The sequence below is a fragment of the Chelonia mydas genome, chromosome 6, assembly GCF_015237465.2.
Source record: "Chelonia mydas isolate rCheMyd1 chromosome 6, rCheMyd1.pri.v2, whole genome shotgun sequence".
NCBI lineage: Eukaryota > Metazoa > Chordata > Testudines > Cheloniidae > Chelonia > Chelonia mydas.
The window spans coordinates 118,276,938-118,294,768 of NC_051246.2; the positions used below are offsets into that span (position 1 = coordinate 118,276,938).

At 44.0% G+C, this 17,831-nt stretch overlaps 2 protein-coding genes across 2 annotated transcripts in view; both read left to right on the top strand.

Annotated features, from left to right (window-relative positions):
• Window positions 1-2,723: 2,723 nt before the first annotated feature.
• The window catches only part of SGPP1 (sphingosine-1-phosphate phosphatase 1), a 46,961-nt gene continuing 31,853 nt past the window's right edge, over window positions 2,724-17,831 (top strand). Inside the window, exon 1 of the mRNA XM_007068024.4 lies at window positions 2,724-3,765. Coding sequence (XP_007068086.2) covers window positions 3,046-3,765 — 720 coding nt within the window. The 5' untranslated portion in view covers window positions 2,724-3,045. The remainder of the gene's footprint in view (window positions 3,766-17,831) is intronic.
• WDR89 (WD repeat domain 89) overlaps window positions 3,659-17,831 on the top strand; it is a 132,891-nt gene continuing 118,718 nt past the window's right edge. Inside the window, exon 1 of the mRNA XM_043549724.1 lies at window positions 3,659-3,765. The gene's annotated coding sequence lies outside the window, so the exon portion shown is untranslated. The remainder of the gene's footprint in view (window positions 3,766-17,831) is intronic.

Sequence of the window (17,831 nt, forward strand, 5' to 3'; positions counted from 1 at the left end):
TGTTTTGCTTTTCTTTTTCCATCTGAAACAATTTGGCAAGTTCAGCACAAATTAACGAGATATTAATCTGCATTTTTCACAAAAAAAGTTTCCATAGAAACTTGTTTCAAGAATAATTGCATTATTCAGACCAGATTCAGTATCTGGGGATTGTAGCAGTTAGCGTCATCCCTCTTTATTGCAGTATGTAAAGTTCACAGCATAGTGATCAGGAGACAAATGGACAAAATGGTGAAGCACTAGAATGGGTTACCTGGGGAGGTGGTGGAATCTCCTTCCTTTGAGGTTTTTAAGGTCAGGCTTGACAAAGCCCTGGCTGGGATGATTTAGTTGGGGATTGGTCCTGCTTTGAGCAGGGGGTTGGACTAGATGACCTCCTGAGGTCCCTTCCAACCCTGATATTCTATGATTCTAAAACTGCCTATTCTTTTTTCTCATTCGCATTCTCTTCTCATTCTTTCAAAACTGCCTATTCTCTTTGCTTCCTGTAGAGTAAGATAATCGTTGGACCTTATCTAAATAAAGTGCTACATTGATTCATTATGTATTTTGCTGAAGACAGCTGGATTCCTGTAAGTTCCTATTGCAGAAGTAATCACTGGAATTCATGAGTGATGTCTTCCTTGTAGAGAGATATGGTTAATTTTAATACTTCAGATTGCTTACTAAGAAAGTGACGTACAAGGTTCAGCACTGGAGAGCAATGTACAGACAGGGCAGATCCCAGAGCACCAGAGTTATATGGTCCTTGCAAGATACCCTGCGAAATAAATCAGATGCTGTATTCTGCACAAGCTTCAGTCTCCAAATGGTTTTAGGCATAGACCCATGTAGAGTACGTTGCAATAGTCTAATCTTAACACTACAAAAGATGAACAACAGTGGCAAGATCTACTTCTGAAAGAAAAGGTTGCAACCTTTTTAACCTATTTAAATAAAGTAGTAATAATTTAATTGAATCCTATATCAGCTCTTCTCTTATTTTGTCCAGGATTGATGTCAGGGTAATTGTCCTATAGATACTTATAGTAATAGGGTAGCTGGCCCCTTAAATGAGACTGAGCCCAGTTCTCCTGTTCCTGTCCAGGTTTGTCCTAATGTGGTGTATTGAGAAGGACAGAGCTGCCCCTGGGTGTTCTAAATGAGAATTCAGACAACTGAGAGGGAGGAGTCCAGAACTGGAGCTCTGAAGCAGAGCTAGGCTGAGAGCTTCAGGGAGGTAATACCTCTGAAGTAGGTAGGGTGACTAGATGTCCCGATTTTATAGGGACAGTCCCGATTTTTGGGACTTTTTCTTACATAGGCTCCTATTACCCCCCACCCCCTGTCCCGATTTTTCACACTTGCTGTCTGGTCACCCTAGAAGTGGGGAGCAGTTAGAATTCCCTAGAGAGCAATGGAGCAAGAGAAGGCAGGCGAAAACTGACGGCAGGAAGGCAGTCAGGTCACCTACAAATTTCTCCAGGCCGGAGGGAGGGCTGAAAGCTGGGAGTAGCAGAGGTAGATACCTGCTGGCTTTTTGAGCTGGAGTCAAAGCTGCAGGGCCAGAGAGGACTGAAGGCTGGGGAATAATGAAGGGGTGAGCCTAGTGGTGTTTCCACAAGAACTGGAACCATATCTGGGAAGGAAATAGGGCAGAGAAGCACCCCAGGTAGAAGGGCTGGGATGAGGTAGAGTGAAAGACCCCAGCGCCACACTTGAGAGCTGGGATAGGCATGGTGAGACACCCCAGAGCCATATTTGGTGTTGGACTGTTGAGACTAATATACTATTTGCACTGTGCTGGGAGAATTATGGTAGTGGGACTTTTGGTAAGAAATTAACCCCACAAAAGGGCTATTTATGTACTTCAAATGCTGTACTTAGTTTATCTGATGAACCAAGAGGGAAACTGATGCAAGGAAGGGGGCATTTGCAGCGCTGTCCTGAGGTCACCAGGGGACACGTGGGAGACAGCCTCAGGTTTACACTTCATCACACTTGCCCTTTTTGAACATTGGCACAACATTAGCATTGTTATTATTATCTCTATTACCATAGGCCCAGGACTCAGCAGTGTCAGCTCATTTTAAGATTCTCTTTGTTTGATTTAAAACCACCTGCAATCATTCCTACTGGTCTTTTTTAGAAGCTTGCCGATGAAGTGAGCTGTAGCTCACGAAAGTTTATGCTCAAATAAATTGGTTAGTCTCTAAGGTGCCACAAGTCCTCCTTTTCTTTTTGTGAATACAGACTAACCCGGCTGCTCCTCTGAAACCTTTATTTCATTAGTTATTCTTTGAACCAGACATCCTTCCCCCTACTTCTTACTGGGTGATGGAGGTGGGGGGTTGTGTGTGTGTGCGCGAGTGGGGAGGGCAGCTCTTCCTCATCCCTCCATACTGGATGATGGAGGCGGTGTGGAGGGGCAGCGCTTTTCTCCCTACCCCTGCTGGGTGATGGAGATCGGGGGGGGCGGGGGCCATCTCCTGCCTACCGAGGGGCTCAAGTTCCTCCGCCCAGTACGCACCCTCCACCCGTGAGCGCCTGTGGGCATCTCCACGTGACACTCGCGCAAGGACGAAGCAGGCAGAGTTCATTGGCCGCTCCGGCGCTCAGAAGGAAGTTGTGATTGGTCGCACTTTCTCCTAGAAGGCGGAGCCGGACGGGACACAGCCAATCAGGAGGGCCTTCCACGCGGATGACAGAGCCGGCTTGCGCCGTGGGTGCTCTTGCCTGTCAAGCCGAAGTTTGCGCAGGCCCCGTGGCGGGAGCGCGCGGGAGTGGGAGCGCGCGACCGGGGCAAGCCGGGCTCGGCTGAGTCAGGAGGGTCACAGGCGGCAGCGGGGAGCGTAGCCGACGGGCCGGAGCGGCTGCTGCGTAGCTAGAAGGAGCAACGGCCGGGCGGGTTCCTAGGGTCGGGTAGAGGTTAAACCCGCTCCCCACTCAGGCCGCCCCCGCCGGCATAGTCCCCTCGCCGCTTCGGGGAGTCACCCCCCCGTCCCCTCAGAGAGACCGCGCCTAGCCTCTCCCGCGAGAGACTCCCCGCAGCGCCCGGCTCCCAGCATGGCTCTGCTCCAGCGCCTGGCCCGGCTCGCTGCCTACTTGCAGGACCCGCAGAAAGTGGCCGACTTCCAGCGGCTCTGCGGGGTGGAGGGGCCTCCGGGCTGGGCCGCCTCCCCTCCCCTCGCTGAGGAGCGCGGGGAGCCGGGGCCGTTAGCCAACGGCAGCTGCCCCGCCGTCAACGGCGGCGGAGAAGGCGATGGGTGGCCCCGGCTCAGAGACGCCGCTGGCGGGGAGAAGCGGCGCCCGAAGGGGCTGGGGAACGGGGCGATTCCCGGGGGAGCCGGCGGGGAGGGAGCCCCGCAGCAGCAGCAGGAGGACGGGAAGGAGCCCCAGCAGATCTGGGGGAGGAGGCAGCCGCGCCGCAACTCCCTGACCGGGGAAGCTGCCTGCCAGGAGATCGCCATCCGCAACCCCTTCCTCTATTATCTGTTCAACCTGGGCACGGAGCTGGGCAACGAGCTCTTCTACATCCTCTTCTTCCCCTTCTGCATCTGGAACCTGGACGCCTGGGTGGGCAGGAGGCTCATCATCGTCTGGGTCTGGGTTATGTACCTGGGCCAGTGCACCAAGGATGTGATCCGCTGGCCGCGGCCTGCCTCCCCTCCCGTGGTGAAGCTGGAGGTCTTCTACAACTCCGAGTACAGCATGCCCTCCACCCACGCCATGTCGGGCACTGCCATCCCTCTGGCGCTGGTCCTGCTCAGCTACGGCAGGTGGCAGGTAATGCGCGCCCCTCTTTTTCATTGCAAGATGCACTCCGCTGCCTTAATGGGAGGGGTGAACTGGTTTGGATAAAATACAAAACCTGTTCCTTCCTCCCCCCTTCCCCCAAAGTAATCTGTTCTTGAAAATGAATGTGAACTGAACCTTTGGGCGGGGTCATCCAGGTAAGTGTTTAAGTATCAGGAGGGAGACTTTTAGTATTTCCAGTTTTTTATTTGAATAGTAACAATGTGCACAGTATGCTCTAAATCTCTGTCTGCCCCCTGTTCTTCAGAGACTTTTTGTAGCCTCAAGTGGTTTGGGCAAACTTTGTCCTAGAAGCTGATCTTTTGGCAGGCCGATTGGTTTCATTGATTGACCGAGCAACAGGAACTTTAGAGTTCAGTGATAATCTTACTTTTGCTTCTGATTTACCACTTGTCCTTGGCATCTCCTTTAGTTTAATAATCTCTTATCTGGGTGTTGAAAATGTAAATAATCCTCCAAAGTGCAGCGCAACTATAGAAGTTCTAATTTTTATCAGGAACTGACTTCTGAACCTTTTCAGGTTTGCCCTTCTCTCATCTAAATCTTAATCTCAGGTATATTGCATCTTAAATCAGCAAGGTCAATTTAAATGATAAATTGTTGTACTCTAGGGATAATTAGATCATGTCATGTTTTCAGTTGCAGTAGTATTGCTGAAATTTTTGCTGTTGAACATATTGCTAGAAAATTCTCTACAAATACATGATCCTCAAGTTCTCTTGCACCACTTGCAGGGGCAGGTGAGCACAAGAGTTTTTGGTGGCTTTTTGATCATTCTTTGATAGCAAGTGTTATAGACATAAGTTTCAATGCACTGCATATTAAGTAACAGCTATGTATTTGGAGGATACAGATCTCCTATGTCCAGTTTATGTTAAAGGGGTTGATTTCTACTTGCAACATGTTTAGCATTTTCAAACTGCTGTCTGTACTGCTTTTCATATAGCTGTATAACTTTTAAGAAGTGCAGCAAATTGCTATGAGATACTTTCAGCTTAGTGACTAAGGAACCCTTATCTTTTCAGTCAGTGCTGTTAATGATCACTGGCTGTTTACTGTCATAGCATGATGCTTGTGTTTTTTTTATCTCAGTCTGTGAAATGGGTTTTCTGAAAGGAGATTGCTGGTTGAAGGTTCATAAATGTGCAAGTGTGGAGTTTAAACAAAGGTTGAGATTCAAAGTGCAGTAACTAACCTTGGTAAAAATCGATCCACTCCCAAAAGTATAGTTATTTTGGATATCTACCCTTTTTTTAGCCAAAGGCCAAGTGCCTTCTACTATACACCAAGTCCCCACCCACTTGATGTGCACAGGCATCTGATAGATCAAGGTGTTAAGGTTTACTTAATTAAATATATATATATTCAGTTATTAGTCACTGATTGTTTATAGTTTCACTATAAAGAGGTACTCTTAAAAATGGACCTTATTCAGCAACATGTGTATTCAGTCACAGTTGCTTACCTTTAGTGACAGAAAAATGTTTTATTGCCTTTTATCCCATTAGCAGTGGAGAGCTGACAGTCTGAGAATGATCTGAGTTGTATTACTTTCTTTATATCCTTAACAGAATAACTTACTAATGCCAGAGAGACAATGTGGGTGAGGTAATATTTTATTGGACCAACTTCTGTTGGTGAGAGAGACAAGCTTTTGAGCCACACAGAGTTCTTTTTCAGGTCAGGGAAAGGTGCTCTGAGCATCACAGCTAAATGCAAGGTGGGACAGACAAGACTACAATGACACTGCATATGTTACTAATGCTAGTCAGTTATATCCGTGAAAACCCTATGAAGGCAATGCTGGTAGTGATGTGTGGGAAGCAGAGTCAAGCTTGATTGTCAGAGTGACTTTACAGCCTTGGCAATCAGAGAAATAGTATTTTTACTGGTAAACTAACTACCCTTGTTATGGAAACTCAGGTGATGACAAACATGGGACCCATGCTTTGGTTTGATTTGTTGTCACTATTCAGAGTAGAACCAAGCTTGACCTTTTCAATAAATCAGCATCTTTTAAATGGATTGCTCTGCAATCTCTTGATTCTATGAAAAACTTAATTTCATATGAAATTATTTGCTTGAATAGTAGAGCACACTGAAACTAAAATTTGTTCAGGATAGTATCTGTCATGTGAAGAAGTATGACCAATCAGATGAGGATGCTTCAGAAACTTTATAGAAAATTGATGCTGTGAATAAATGTGCTGGACTTGACATAAAAGTTTGGGCAGTAACATTTAAGTAGTTTCATTGGTGCTTTTAAATATATTTTTATTCTTGTTGGGGAGAGGAGTTTGATTTATGTGGAGTAGATCTCTGTGATTGGGCCTAGATATTGAGAATCTTAAGAATCTCAGCTTTGACTCTTTGTGCTTATTGTCTTATACTAGGCCCTTTATTGTAGCTTGACATCTAACCAAGGAGGATGGCAATGTTTTTTCCTTTTGAAGCCTATTTGTGCTGCTCATGAGTGCTGGCTATAAGGATTTGCTATGAAGCAGTTTAGAGGTCCTCTCTCTACTGTACAATTGGGTGTACTGCATTTATAATAATTTCAGACTCTGCTAAAAGTTTGAACTCATGTCTCTTGTATAGTAGTGAAGTGCTCTGTTGATGGATTTTGTTGCATTACGTATTATGACTAAACTTTTTAAATAAAATGGATTTTTAGCACTAATATTTCCAAAGGAATATTTAAAATTAGATTAGTGACGTGAAACCATTAAACTAAATCTCTTCTGAAAACTCTGATTGTTTGCAGTGATGATGTAGCTGGTTGGTCCCAGGACTTCAAAGGCACATGGTGAGTGAGGTAATATAAGTTGGTCCAATAAAAGATATTACCTCACCCATCTTGTCTTTGAAAAACCCTACTTGTTTTAAAAAACCTTGCAGAGTATTCTAAGGGTCACATCCTGCTTCCATCAAGGACAATGGCAAAACTCCTTTTGACTTCAGTTGTGCTGGATTGGGCAAAATTAGTGTATATTGTAGGGAACAACTCTGCAGAGATGCCTTTTATTCTTCAGTAGAAGAAAGTTAATAGTTTTAAAAATATTTTTGAAGTACTACTTTTTTGTATAGATATTTTTTATGCCGGTACATAAAAACTACTCTTCTAGCTGCTACCTTCCACCAGGTGCAGTTCTTTTGCATTCATAGAATACTGTTCTTAATGGAATTTTGTTAATTACTTTTCTCTTTAACAAATAAGTAGAGCTTGGTAAATCCTTTATGAATAAAAGGGCCTAAGCCATTAACTTCTACAGAGTTGAAGCTTTAATTTGAAAAGAAAATTCCTGTTATCATAAGAAACATTCTAAATGTGAATCAAATATAAACTGATACACTATTGTCTGTCCTTGGATTCAGGAAGGCAACTCTAATACCTCTGCTGTTTCACATAGCCCTGGTCTACACTACGGGGTTAGGTCAGATTTAGCCGCGTTGAGTCAATTTAAAGACTGCGTCCACACAACAAACTCCGTTCCGTCAACCTAAAGGGCTCTTAAAATTGACTTCTGTACTCCTCCCCGATGAGGGGAGTAGCGCTAAAATGGACCTTGCTGGGTCAAATTTGGGGTAGTGCGGATGCAAATCAACGGTATTGGCCTCTGGGAGCTATCCCAGAGTGCTCCATTATGACTGCTCTGGACAGCACTTTGAACTCTGATGTACTAGCCAGGTACACAGGAAAAGCCCCGAGAACTCTTGAATTTCATTTCCTGTTTGGTCAGTGTGGTGAACTCAGCAGCACAGGTTACCATGCAGTCCCCGCCGACTCGTAGAGCGTAGAATGTTTCTACGCTCACCCTATCATCTCCGTCCCTGACGTTATCGCAGATTAGAAGACAAAAAAAAATGCACTTGCAATAACATGTTTTCTGAGCTCATGCAGTCCTCCCACACTGATAGGGCACAGCTTAATGCATAGAGGTATTCAGTGGCAGAGGCCAGGAAAGAATTAAGTGAGCGTGAAGAGTGGAGGCAGGACGTGATGCTGAGGCTAATGTGGGAGCAAAGGGACATGATCAAGTGTCTGTTGGGGGAGCAGGAAAGCCAACAAGAGCACAGACCCCCGCTGCATCCACTGTATAACCGCCTCCCCATGTTCCATAGCCTCCTCCCCCAGACGCTCAAGAACGCATGAAACTGGTTTTCAAAGCCTCTCTGATGTGCAGCGCACCTTGCTGTGCTCTTCTAATTGCCCTGGTGTCTGGCTGCTGAAAATCGGACACCAGGCAATTTGCCTCAACCTCCCACCCCGCCATAAACGTCTCCCGCTTACTCTCACAGATATTATGGAGCACATAGCAAGCAGCAAAGGGAATAACAAAGGGAATGTTGGTTGCGCTGAGGTCTGACCAACAGCGCCAGCGAGCTTTTAAACGTCCAAAGGCACATTCTACCACCATTCTGCACTTGCTCAGTCTGTAGTTGAACAGCTCCTTACTACTGTCCAGGCTTCATGAGCCACGGGAGCAAAGGGTAGGCTGGGATAGGTGCGACTGCGCGGTGCTGCCGGCTGGGAGAGCAGCCTGCGGCAGAAGCCTCCAGCTCACAGGAGAGCAGAGTTGCAGCGGAGGTGGTGGAGCCGTACACCATGCCCTGGAGGTTGCTAGGAGCCGGGCAGGGAAGACATTCCCCGAACCCCTGGCCAAGCTACATGTCTGATGAGGACGGCTACCAGTCCTACTGCACCGTCTGCTGCAGAGTTGCAGGAGAGCAGAGTTGCAGCGGAAGCGGTGGAGCTGCACATCATGGACGAGGACGGCTAGCCGTCCTACTGCACCATCTGCTGCGAAGGCACCCAGGAGCTGCTGCTGTGTAGCAATGCCAGCTGCTGCAGGTGCTTCTGTGTCGAATGCTTGGAGGCCCTGGTAGAGCAAGGTATGTCGGCCAAGGCAAAAGAGCAAGAGCCCTGGAGCTGTTACATGTGTCAACCACAGAAGTGCTCTGGGGTGTTACAGTGCCAACCGGACTGGAATGTACGGCTGCAAGTCTTCTTCACCAGCGACAAAGGACAGGAATACGATGCACCTAAAATCTAAAAAGGCCCACACATTTCACAGAGTCACTACCCTTGATAACAGAACCTCAATGATTGCATTGGCTACTTGGGTCACAGCAGCCCCCTACAGTAGGCTTGCTCACAACAGCAGCGGTGACAGTGAGCTGAGCGGGCTCCATGCTTGCCATGGTATGGTGTCTGCACAGGTAACCCAGGAAAAAAGGTGTGAAACAATTGTCTGCCGTTGCTTTCACGGAGGGAGGGGCGACTGACGACCTGTACCCCAAACCACCCGCAACAATATTTTTGCCCTATCGGGCATTGGGAGCTTAACCCAGAATTCCAGTGGGTGGTGGGAACTGTGGGATAGCTACCCACAGTGCACCGCTCCATAAGTCGATGCTAGCCATGGTAGTGAGGATGCAGTCCACCAAATTAATGTGCTTAGTGTGGACATATGCAATCTACTGTCTAAAATCGAATTCTGAAAATAGACTTCTATAAAACCGACCTAATTTTGTAGTGTAGACATACAAATAGTTACCCATAAAGTAAGGGTGGGACATAAATAAAACACTGGTTCCTGTCACTACTCTGGAAATAGTGGATTAATTTAAATTACCACTTGGGAGAGTTTTGAGCAACAGGGGACCGCAGTAGAAGTAGTCCCCATCTTTTGTGTGTTAAAGCTGAAAAGTGTAGTATTCTATTTTGGTTTATTATTGCCAGGACTCAAAGATCTCTTCCTAGAGTGTGACATATGGAGCCCTAATCTATGGTCTGCAAATACCCCACATTTTACCATATTTCTTGAATTCTTTTGCACAACCAGAGAGACCTTGAAGGATTCTTGTTTCCAAAAGAACAGTATTGATCTTTTAGCAGCAAGAAAAAAACTGTTTTGATAATACTTCATTATAGTTAACTGTTCTGTCCTCCTTGTAATATATGACTTTTTAATTGTTACTTATTTTGAGACTATATAGAAACTTGACTAATGAGCTCTCTATTTCAGCTATACCGGATTTTGTTGACAAAATCCCTTCATTTTATTAAATTGTTTACTAAGGTGGAAAAATCCACAAACTTTATAATTTTACTTGGTGCCTTTGAGACACAAAGCAGATGCAATCTATCCATGGAAATTTAGATCCACTTTTGTGGCTATTAATACAATAGATGATGAAAATTGTAAAGAAAACTGATTAACTGGAAATAAGGGTGCCATGGGTTTTTTTTTTTTTTTTTTTAAAGGTGTAATCCCTTGTTCCTATCAAGATCTACATTCACACACCTTTTTCTAAATATATGATTTTTACCACAGTAAAGAAAATATAGGCACTCTCTAATCTTTAACCAATCTTCAATATTTTAAATATTATAAAGTGCCGTGGGGGTAAGAGGTAATGTAAAAGCACTGTATGATGTAAACAGTTAACTGACATCTGATAAAATTTTCAAGAACTTTAGAGAGTGCTTGAAAACAAGTACTTGTTTTCCTGATTTTAGAAAATACTTTATATTAGAATTGTTTTTGTACAGATCAAATTCAAATAAACTTTCAAAGCTTGGTATTTTCATGTGTCACATTTCAGATTTATCAGACTCTGCACAGTTCCGGAGGGCTGCTGCAAAGGTGATTTTTAGCTACCTTGATGTCAGATTGGGGAAGCATAATTCTTACAGTAAACTAGAGCAGCCTGTGGATTTTGCTAATATATGTTGGTGGCCAATAGTCCTAAAGGGCTGTTTCAGAAAAGTGGTGCCTATGCAAGACTGGGTCATTCCCTCTGCTCTAGTAGCCGGGAGTGGGTGGTGTAAGAGATTTTGTAGCTTCTCTAGACCATCTCAGAACAACTCTTCCTATGGAGAGGGAATCTTCCAGTGACTGGGTAAGGCCAAAGCTGCTCTACTGTACTGACAGGATCTAGCCATGAAGAGCTTTAGTTATTACTCACTTTGGTTTGAGTCACTGTAATGACTCACTTAAATGTGTGGTGTCTTATCTAGTTACACTTAGTATTGAGCGGAACAATTCACTTAACATGAAGAAAATACAATTGTGTGAATATTAAATTGATTAGTTCTCAGTTAATTTTGTTCAGGCTATTTGCATAATATACCATCTTTCCTTAGCACCTGTAAACATTAGGCAGGTTTGAATTGGTGTATGTATAAATTGACAATCCTGACTCCTTTATGCATATGGCTACATAGCAAGCACTTCAGCTGTTTAATATAAAAATGTAAACTACATGAGCTAAGGTTATTCACTGAGATTTTTGAAAGCTGTTCCAATTTGTTTTGGCTGTTCAGTGAGATTTTGGAATGAAGCAAATAGATTTGGATTGTTAAAATATGTGATGGCTGAACATTCATATCTGTTTAATTCTGTGTTGCCTTTTCCCTTGCCCGGAAAACCAATATTTATTGTCATCTTTATTCGTTATGCTGAAGACCTTTAATGTAAGCTAATTAGGGTGGTTCGGTTGTTTTTTGTTTATTTTGTAAGTCAGTGTCTTTCCATGGACTTTAATGAGAATCAAATCATGTCACATTTTAGCTTGGTGTCCAGTGAGAAATGTGAGGCGGGAGAACAAGATTTACAACAATAAGATAATATGGATGTCTTGGTTAGTGCATATGTATTGATCACTTAAAAGCTTAATTTTTTAAAAAAGATATTGATACTAGCCAGAAAAGGTCAGGATGAAAGTTCCAGGTGTAAAAGTCTGCATAGAATTTGAATGAAGATGAGGAGGAGGAAATAGGGAGGTGCTTAAAAATGAAGATGGCATATGTACTGTCCCTGAGTTACCTTGATATATAGGTATTCATCATGTAACTCCCTGTGCTTTCATTTGGGATTCAAACCCCCCTCAAGCCCCCAAAACAGGGCTGTTAGCAAATATTGCAGTACTTTTCTTATAAATTGTGTAAATGTTTTTGTGTACAACCACCATTTGGATAGACTGTGTAGCAGCTAGTGTGAGAATTTAAATTGTACAATAATAGACTGGCTGCTGGGAATTGACTTATTTCGTTTCTGGTCATTAGCAAATAACAAAACTATGCTCATCTTACTCATCAAGGTTATTGGCTTAACTTTTTGTTCTTGCTCTTATACAGCCTGTGTTTAAAAGACAGATTAATAAAATGGAAAATTGGGAATCTTTGGTAAGCTTAAAACAAATTTTAATTGCTTTTCCCAAAGATAGCAGTACCTTGCTTTTCTGCAAAACATAATGACATGTAACAACCTACGGGATATTTTCATCCCAGTTGAATCAAGGCACATTAAAGGTAGTAATCTCTCTATATCCGTGTGAAGAAGAGCTAAACTAAAACTTTAATTGTGACAGCCTGTACATCTACAGTACATTTTGAAATATGGTTGATTCTCCATCTACCTGTAGGAAACTTTGGCCAGGTCTGAGTTTAGGCTTCGATAATTTTATTTGGTAAAATTAAGTTTAGTATTAATAAGGAATACTGAAATCAGAGCTGCTTTAGGTGAAAGGGCACTGAAGTAGGCCATGCACTCACCTTGTGCTTGGCCCCCATTTTTGAGTCTCTTTTTTTTTTTTTCCCCCTTGTTATGCTTACTTACAGTCACAAGAAATGAATGGAAATGAGTAAAAGGGTACTGGACTAACACTAATTATATTTAGCAAAGTGAGAATGGGCCATTTTCTATTAGAAGTCTGTTGCCAGCTCCTTCTCACATGTTCTGCTTATGAAGAGGACATCTACTTGTGGTCACCAATGGATGTTGGAAGAAAATGTCAACCTCAGACTGGACTCTTCTACTAGGACCTCAGATTGAGATACCAAATGACTACCACATTGAGCTATAGCCAACATGCTGAAACCCTAATTGTAGAAGGGTGGTCCCCAAGGCAGAGCAAGAAGACACTGAATCCTACAAGACTAGCCAAGCAGAAGGAAAGTAGGGGAACTCTCTCTTACATCAACAACGACACCTGAAGTTGTGTCCTGTTTTCTTTCCTGGACTGGTCATCCAGAGAAGAAATTTAAAGACTGATCATCAGCTAAGCCAAGCCTGAAATCACAACAGAGAGAGAAGAGCCCAACCATCACCCTGCATGCAAAAGGAGCTCAAACTTTTTTGCAACATCAGAACTAGCTCACCTAAAACTGGTCATGTTAATTAGAGACTCTAAGAAAAAGACATGAGTGCATTTGTATAGAATTCAGATATCTCTGAATTCTCTTGACATTCTGTGTGTGTCTAACCTTTTCCCTAGGTAAACACTAAAAATCCCCAAATCTGTTATCTAATTAGTAAGAAATTTTATTGGTTAAAAGTGTTATTCTAAAGCTGTTAAGTGCTTGATTTTAAGAATAATTTCTTGCATCTGTATAAAAGTGTCTGGAAGATGCAGACAATGTATTTGTGTGGGAAGGCGAATAAGCTAAATAAAATATAATGTGGGTTATATGTTCTCAGAAATTTAAGGTGGAACAGCTCAGTGGGAAGATACAAAGAAATAATTTTACCTATTGTGCTGCCTTAAAACAAAGGCAAGAGTCGGCTTCTGTCTTTAGCAGATTCCTAGCCTGATTGCCTTCCTTTTAATCTAATCATTCTTCCTTAACTTTCCTGTAAATTAGTCAAGTGTAATTCTTGTGAATTTTGATAAATGATTTAATTACCGATCATAGTAATTGGTGAGCCAGATAAATTGAACCATTAAAATGTTGATTGAGTTTTCAATTGTAACCTTGTTTTGAACATTGTATTGTATTTGATTAGCTTAAGGGAACTACAAATAAAATGAGTGACATATTTACTTTACATTTGTTTGCTTATTCTTTTACTAAATCCATAAAAGCACACTAGATTTGTTCCTCTTGAAATTTCAGTGCAGGAGAACAACTTAGTTAAGAGTTAAAGGTAAATATGTTGAATAACTGTGTATTTTAATTGACTAAAATCCTATCACCACTATGTAAGTTATATACTACATTCTCTTCACTTTGCTATTAGTGCTTTGCCACACAATTTGAGGGAGTTCTCAGTAATAGGAACATTTCTTCCCAGCAGGATCATATTTATCCTGTAATGTCAGATGAAATAACTGATGCAGTTGTCAGGTTCTCAGGATCATGTTTAATTTATAAATTCACAGATAAAAATACTCAAATCTCATTGAAGATTGACCATATACTGTACATGCAAATAATCTCCTTTACATTCTATTTCTTGAACATTTTATGAAATACATTCAATAATGTATATTCAAATGTGTGTATTAGTAGATTAACGGTAGAACAGCCAGTAAAACTACAAATCATAGAAGTTTGTATCTATAAATTGACACCAATTGCAACTTCTTTACATGGTAAATTATCCATATCCTCATTATGTATAACAAAGCAAACATTGTTTTAAATTCAAATTGTCAGTCAGATCACATTTGACCAGTCCTTAGTTTTTAAAAAAAATTAATTAAATAAAAATATTTGCGTACACATCTTGTCATATTCTCATGACTTTGTATGGTTGGCACAAATATGTAGTTAATATTTTCAGGGCTTGTCTACTAAAAACTGTAGTGAAGGGTGCAGTATTTTGCCATATTACTTGATTAAGAGATTTTGACAAAACATATGATTTCTTTAAGGTCTTGAGAAATGTTTTGTATTAACTATTATAGATGCCCTTCATAAGGTTTGCATCTCGTAATCTTGTAAAGATAGTGTAACAGTTCTTCCTTCCCTGTCATCACTAATAATCTTCTCATAAGCTTTCCTTACCTGAATTATTTTCTGGAGTCTTATCTTGAGACTGATCCCCAGAGATGCTGAGCATCCAAAGGCACTTGGCACCCAGCAAGTTCCCAAATTTACCCATATCTTGTAAATACCTTGATTCAGATAATGTCTCACTCTGGAAGGCATGGAGTAAATTTTTTTTTATAAATGAGTTATTAGTTATGTGGTTCACAGATCCATGAACCACTGAGTGCACAGACTCAGTTATGTGCAGCCTTGGAGGCGGAACAAACCTGGCAGTAAGGGAGATGTCTCTCCACCACAGAGAAACCACCAGATTTCATCATCCTTTTTAGGGTATGTCTACACTGCAGTTAAAAACTTGTAGTTGGCCTGTGCCAGCTGACTTGGGGTCATGGGGCTTGGACTAAGGGGCTGTTTAACGGAGGTGTAGATGTTTGGGCTCAGGTTTACAGCCTAGGCTCTAGACCCTACAAGGGGCAGAGGGTCCCAGAGCTTGGGTTCTAAGCCTGAACATCTGCACCACAATTAAACAGCCCCTTAGTCCAAGACCGAGTCAGCTAGCACAGGCCAGCCCCAGGGTTTTAACTGCAGTGTAGACATACCCTTAAACTGCAGGCAGGCAGACCTGCTACAGAACATATATAAAGAAGTGGAGGTGAGGGAGGAGACAGCTGAAATTCTTGAGGCTCTGCTATTATCAGCAGAGGCTATCCCCCTTTCTGTCCCTCCCCTCCTTGCTCATCTGTGTGGAATGCATCATGGGTAAGAAGCGAGAGAAAGCTGGACATTGTCTCTTTTTTTTCCGTAGATATTAAGGTCAGAAGGGACCATTATGATCATCTAGTCTGACCTCCTGCACAACACAGGCCACAGAATCTCAGCCACCCACTCCTGCAATAAACCTCTCACCTATGTCTGAGCTATTGAAGTCCTCAAATCATGGTTTAAAGACTTCAAGGTGCAGAGAATCCTCCAGCAAGTGACCCGTACCCCATGCTGCAGAGGAAGGCAAAAAGCCCCCAGGGCCTCTTCCAATCTGCCCTGGGGGAAAATTCCTTCCCAACCCCAAATATGGCGATCAGCTGAACCCTGAGCATGTGGGCAAGATTCACGAGTCAGATACCCAGGAAAGAATTCTCTGTAGTAACTCAGATCCCACCCAATCTAACATTCCATCACAGGCCATTGGGCCTATTTACCATGAATAGTTAAAGATCAGTTAATTGCCAGAATCATGTTATCCCATCATGCTATCTCCTCCATAAACTTATCAAGTTTAATCTTCAAGCTAGATGGGTCTTTTGCCTCCACTGCTTCCCTTGGAAGGCTGTTCCAGAACTTCACGCCTCTGATGGTTAGAAACCTTGGTCTAATTTCAAGTCTAAACTTCCTGATGGCCAGTTTATATCCATTTGTTCTTGTGTCCACATTGGTACTGAGCTTAAATAATTCCTCTCCCTCTCTGGTATTTATCCCTCTGATATATTTATAGGGAGCAATCATATCTCCCCTCAGCCTTCTTTTAGTTAGGCTAAACAAGCCAAGCTCCTTGAGTCTCCTTTCATAAGACAGGTTTTCCATTCCTCAGATCATCCTAGTAGCCCTTCTCTGTACCTGTTCCAGTTTGAATTCATCCTTCTTAAACATAGGAGACAAGAACTGCACATAGTATTCTAGATGATGTCTCACCAGTGCCTTGTATAACGGTACTAACACCTCCTTATCTCTACTGGAAATACCTCTCCTGATGCATCCCAAGACTGCATTAGCTTTTTGCATGGCCATATCACATTGGCGGATCCCTCTGCTGATTGAGTGGCTGCACGGATGTCTGTGGTGACCTAGGCCCTTCTCAAGAGCTCAGGCTGAGACAGCATTTCCTGCAGCCTTCCTCCCTGAGCAGGACAGCTTCCAGGAAACATTGGCAGCACCTCACCATAAAATTACCCACACAGAAGCCCCAGGACTGTCATGAGTGGCAGCTCCTTACCACGTGAGGGGTGTGTAAGTTGGGCACAATAGCAGAAGGCCAGGGGAGCCTTCCGCCTAGTTGCTGGAGCCCACGCTTACAGTCCTGAATGTTGGCCTGGAGCCCTGCCCCGCCTCTTTCTGACAGCTGCTGCGACAGCAGGGATTTACTGATAGAGACCCAGAGAGCAGGTAGAAAAAGGAGAGTCTCATAAGGGATCTTCTGGCCCATCTGCTCCTAGTGTTCTGCAGTATACTCCTCTGTCCAGCCCTGCAGTGGCTTTGGGTTACTACCTGCCAGCAGTGTCCTACCAGTTCTATCTACCAGGTGCAGTATGTTGGTTAAGGATTATGTTTGAGTCACTGGGGTTGCAACCTGCTGCCCATGGAGTTGACTCAGTGTAAGGGGACTCGGCCCTCTATGGGGTGGTGGGGCACCACACCGCCTCACTACACACTCTCTGCTGGGTTGGGACCTTCAGGCAGGGACTGTGCAAAATAGTTCTAGATAAGCCCAGGCCCTGGGTCAGGGTGGGGCAGCAAACAAACAGTCAGAAGCTCAGGCTCTCAGGCAGGGACTGAGCAAATAGTTCAACAGCAAACCCCAGGCTCCTGGCTTTGAGCGACCAGGGGGAGACTGCCATCCGCGAGGTGGGTGGCAGGGGGGACGCAGGCTCGCCCACTCCACTGCATCCCAGCCCAGGGCCCTAGCAGCGGCAGAAGATCCCACAGTGGGGATCCTGGCCGCAACACACTGACATTGACTCTGGCTGTGCTGCAGCCAGACTATGGTCAGCTGCCCCCGGGCAACTTCCGTACTCCCCTCGTAGGGTACCTGGGTCAGGGTAGTGTTGTCGGAGGGTTCCAGCATCATGGATTCCTCTGGGTAACTGGCAGGCTTGGCAGCTCCTCTGGGTAGTTGGTGACAGGTAGGCTTGGCAGCTCCTCCATGCACCGGTCGGCATTAGGCATTGGCTGGTCCGGCCAGTCCTCAGGTCGGCTGTGGATTGCCGGGGTCTCCCAAGCCGGAGCCAGGCCACAGGCATCTGTCCTCTCCGGCGGCTGCGGCCCAAGTGAGCTCTGGGGTTGGGCTTTTCTACTTCCTGTCCTGCGCCTTGACCTTTGGGGGCGGGCACAGGATCCACTGGTTCCGCCCACGTTGGTGTCTGGGGAGGTTCTTTTCTCTGCGGGGTGGTGGGGCACCACACTGCCTCGCTACACTCAGACTGTGTCTAGGAATCTCTCTCCAAAACAGGATGTGGGATCCTGGAAAGCCACCTTCTGCTCCCGA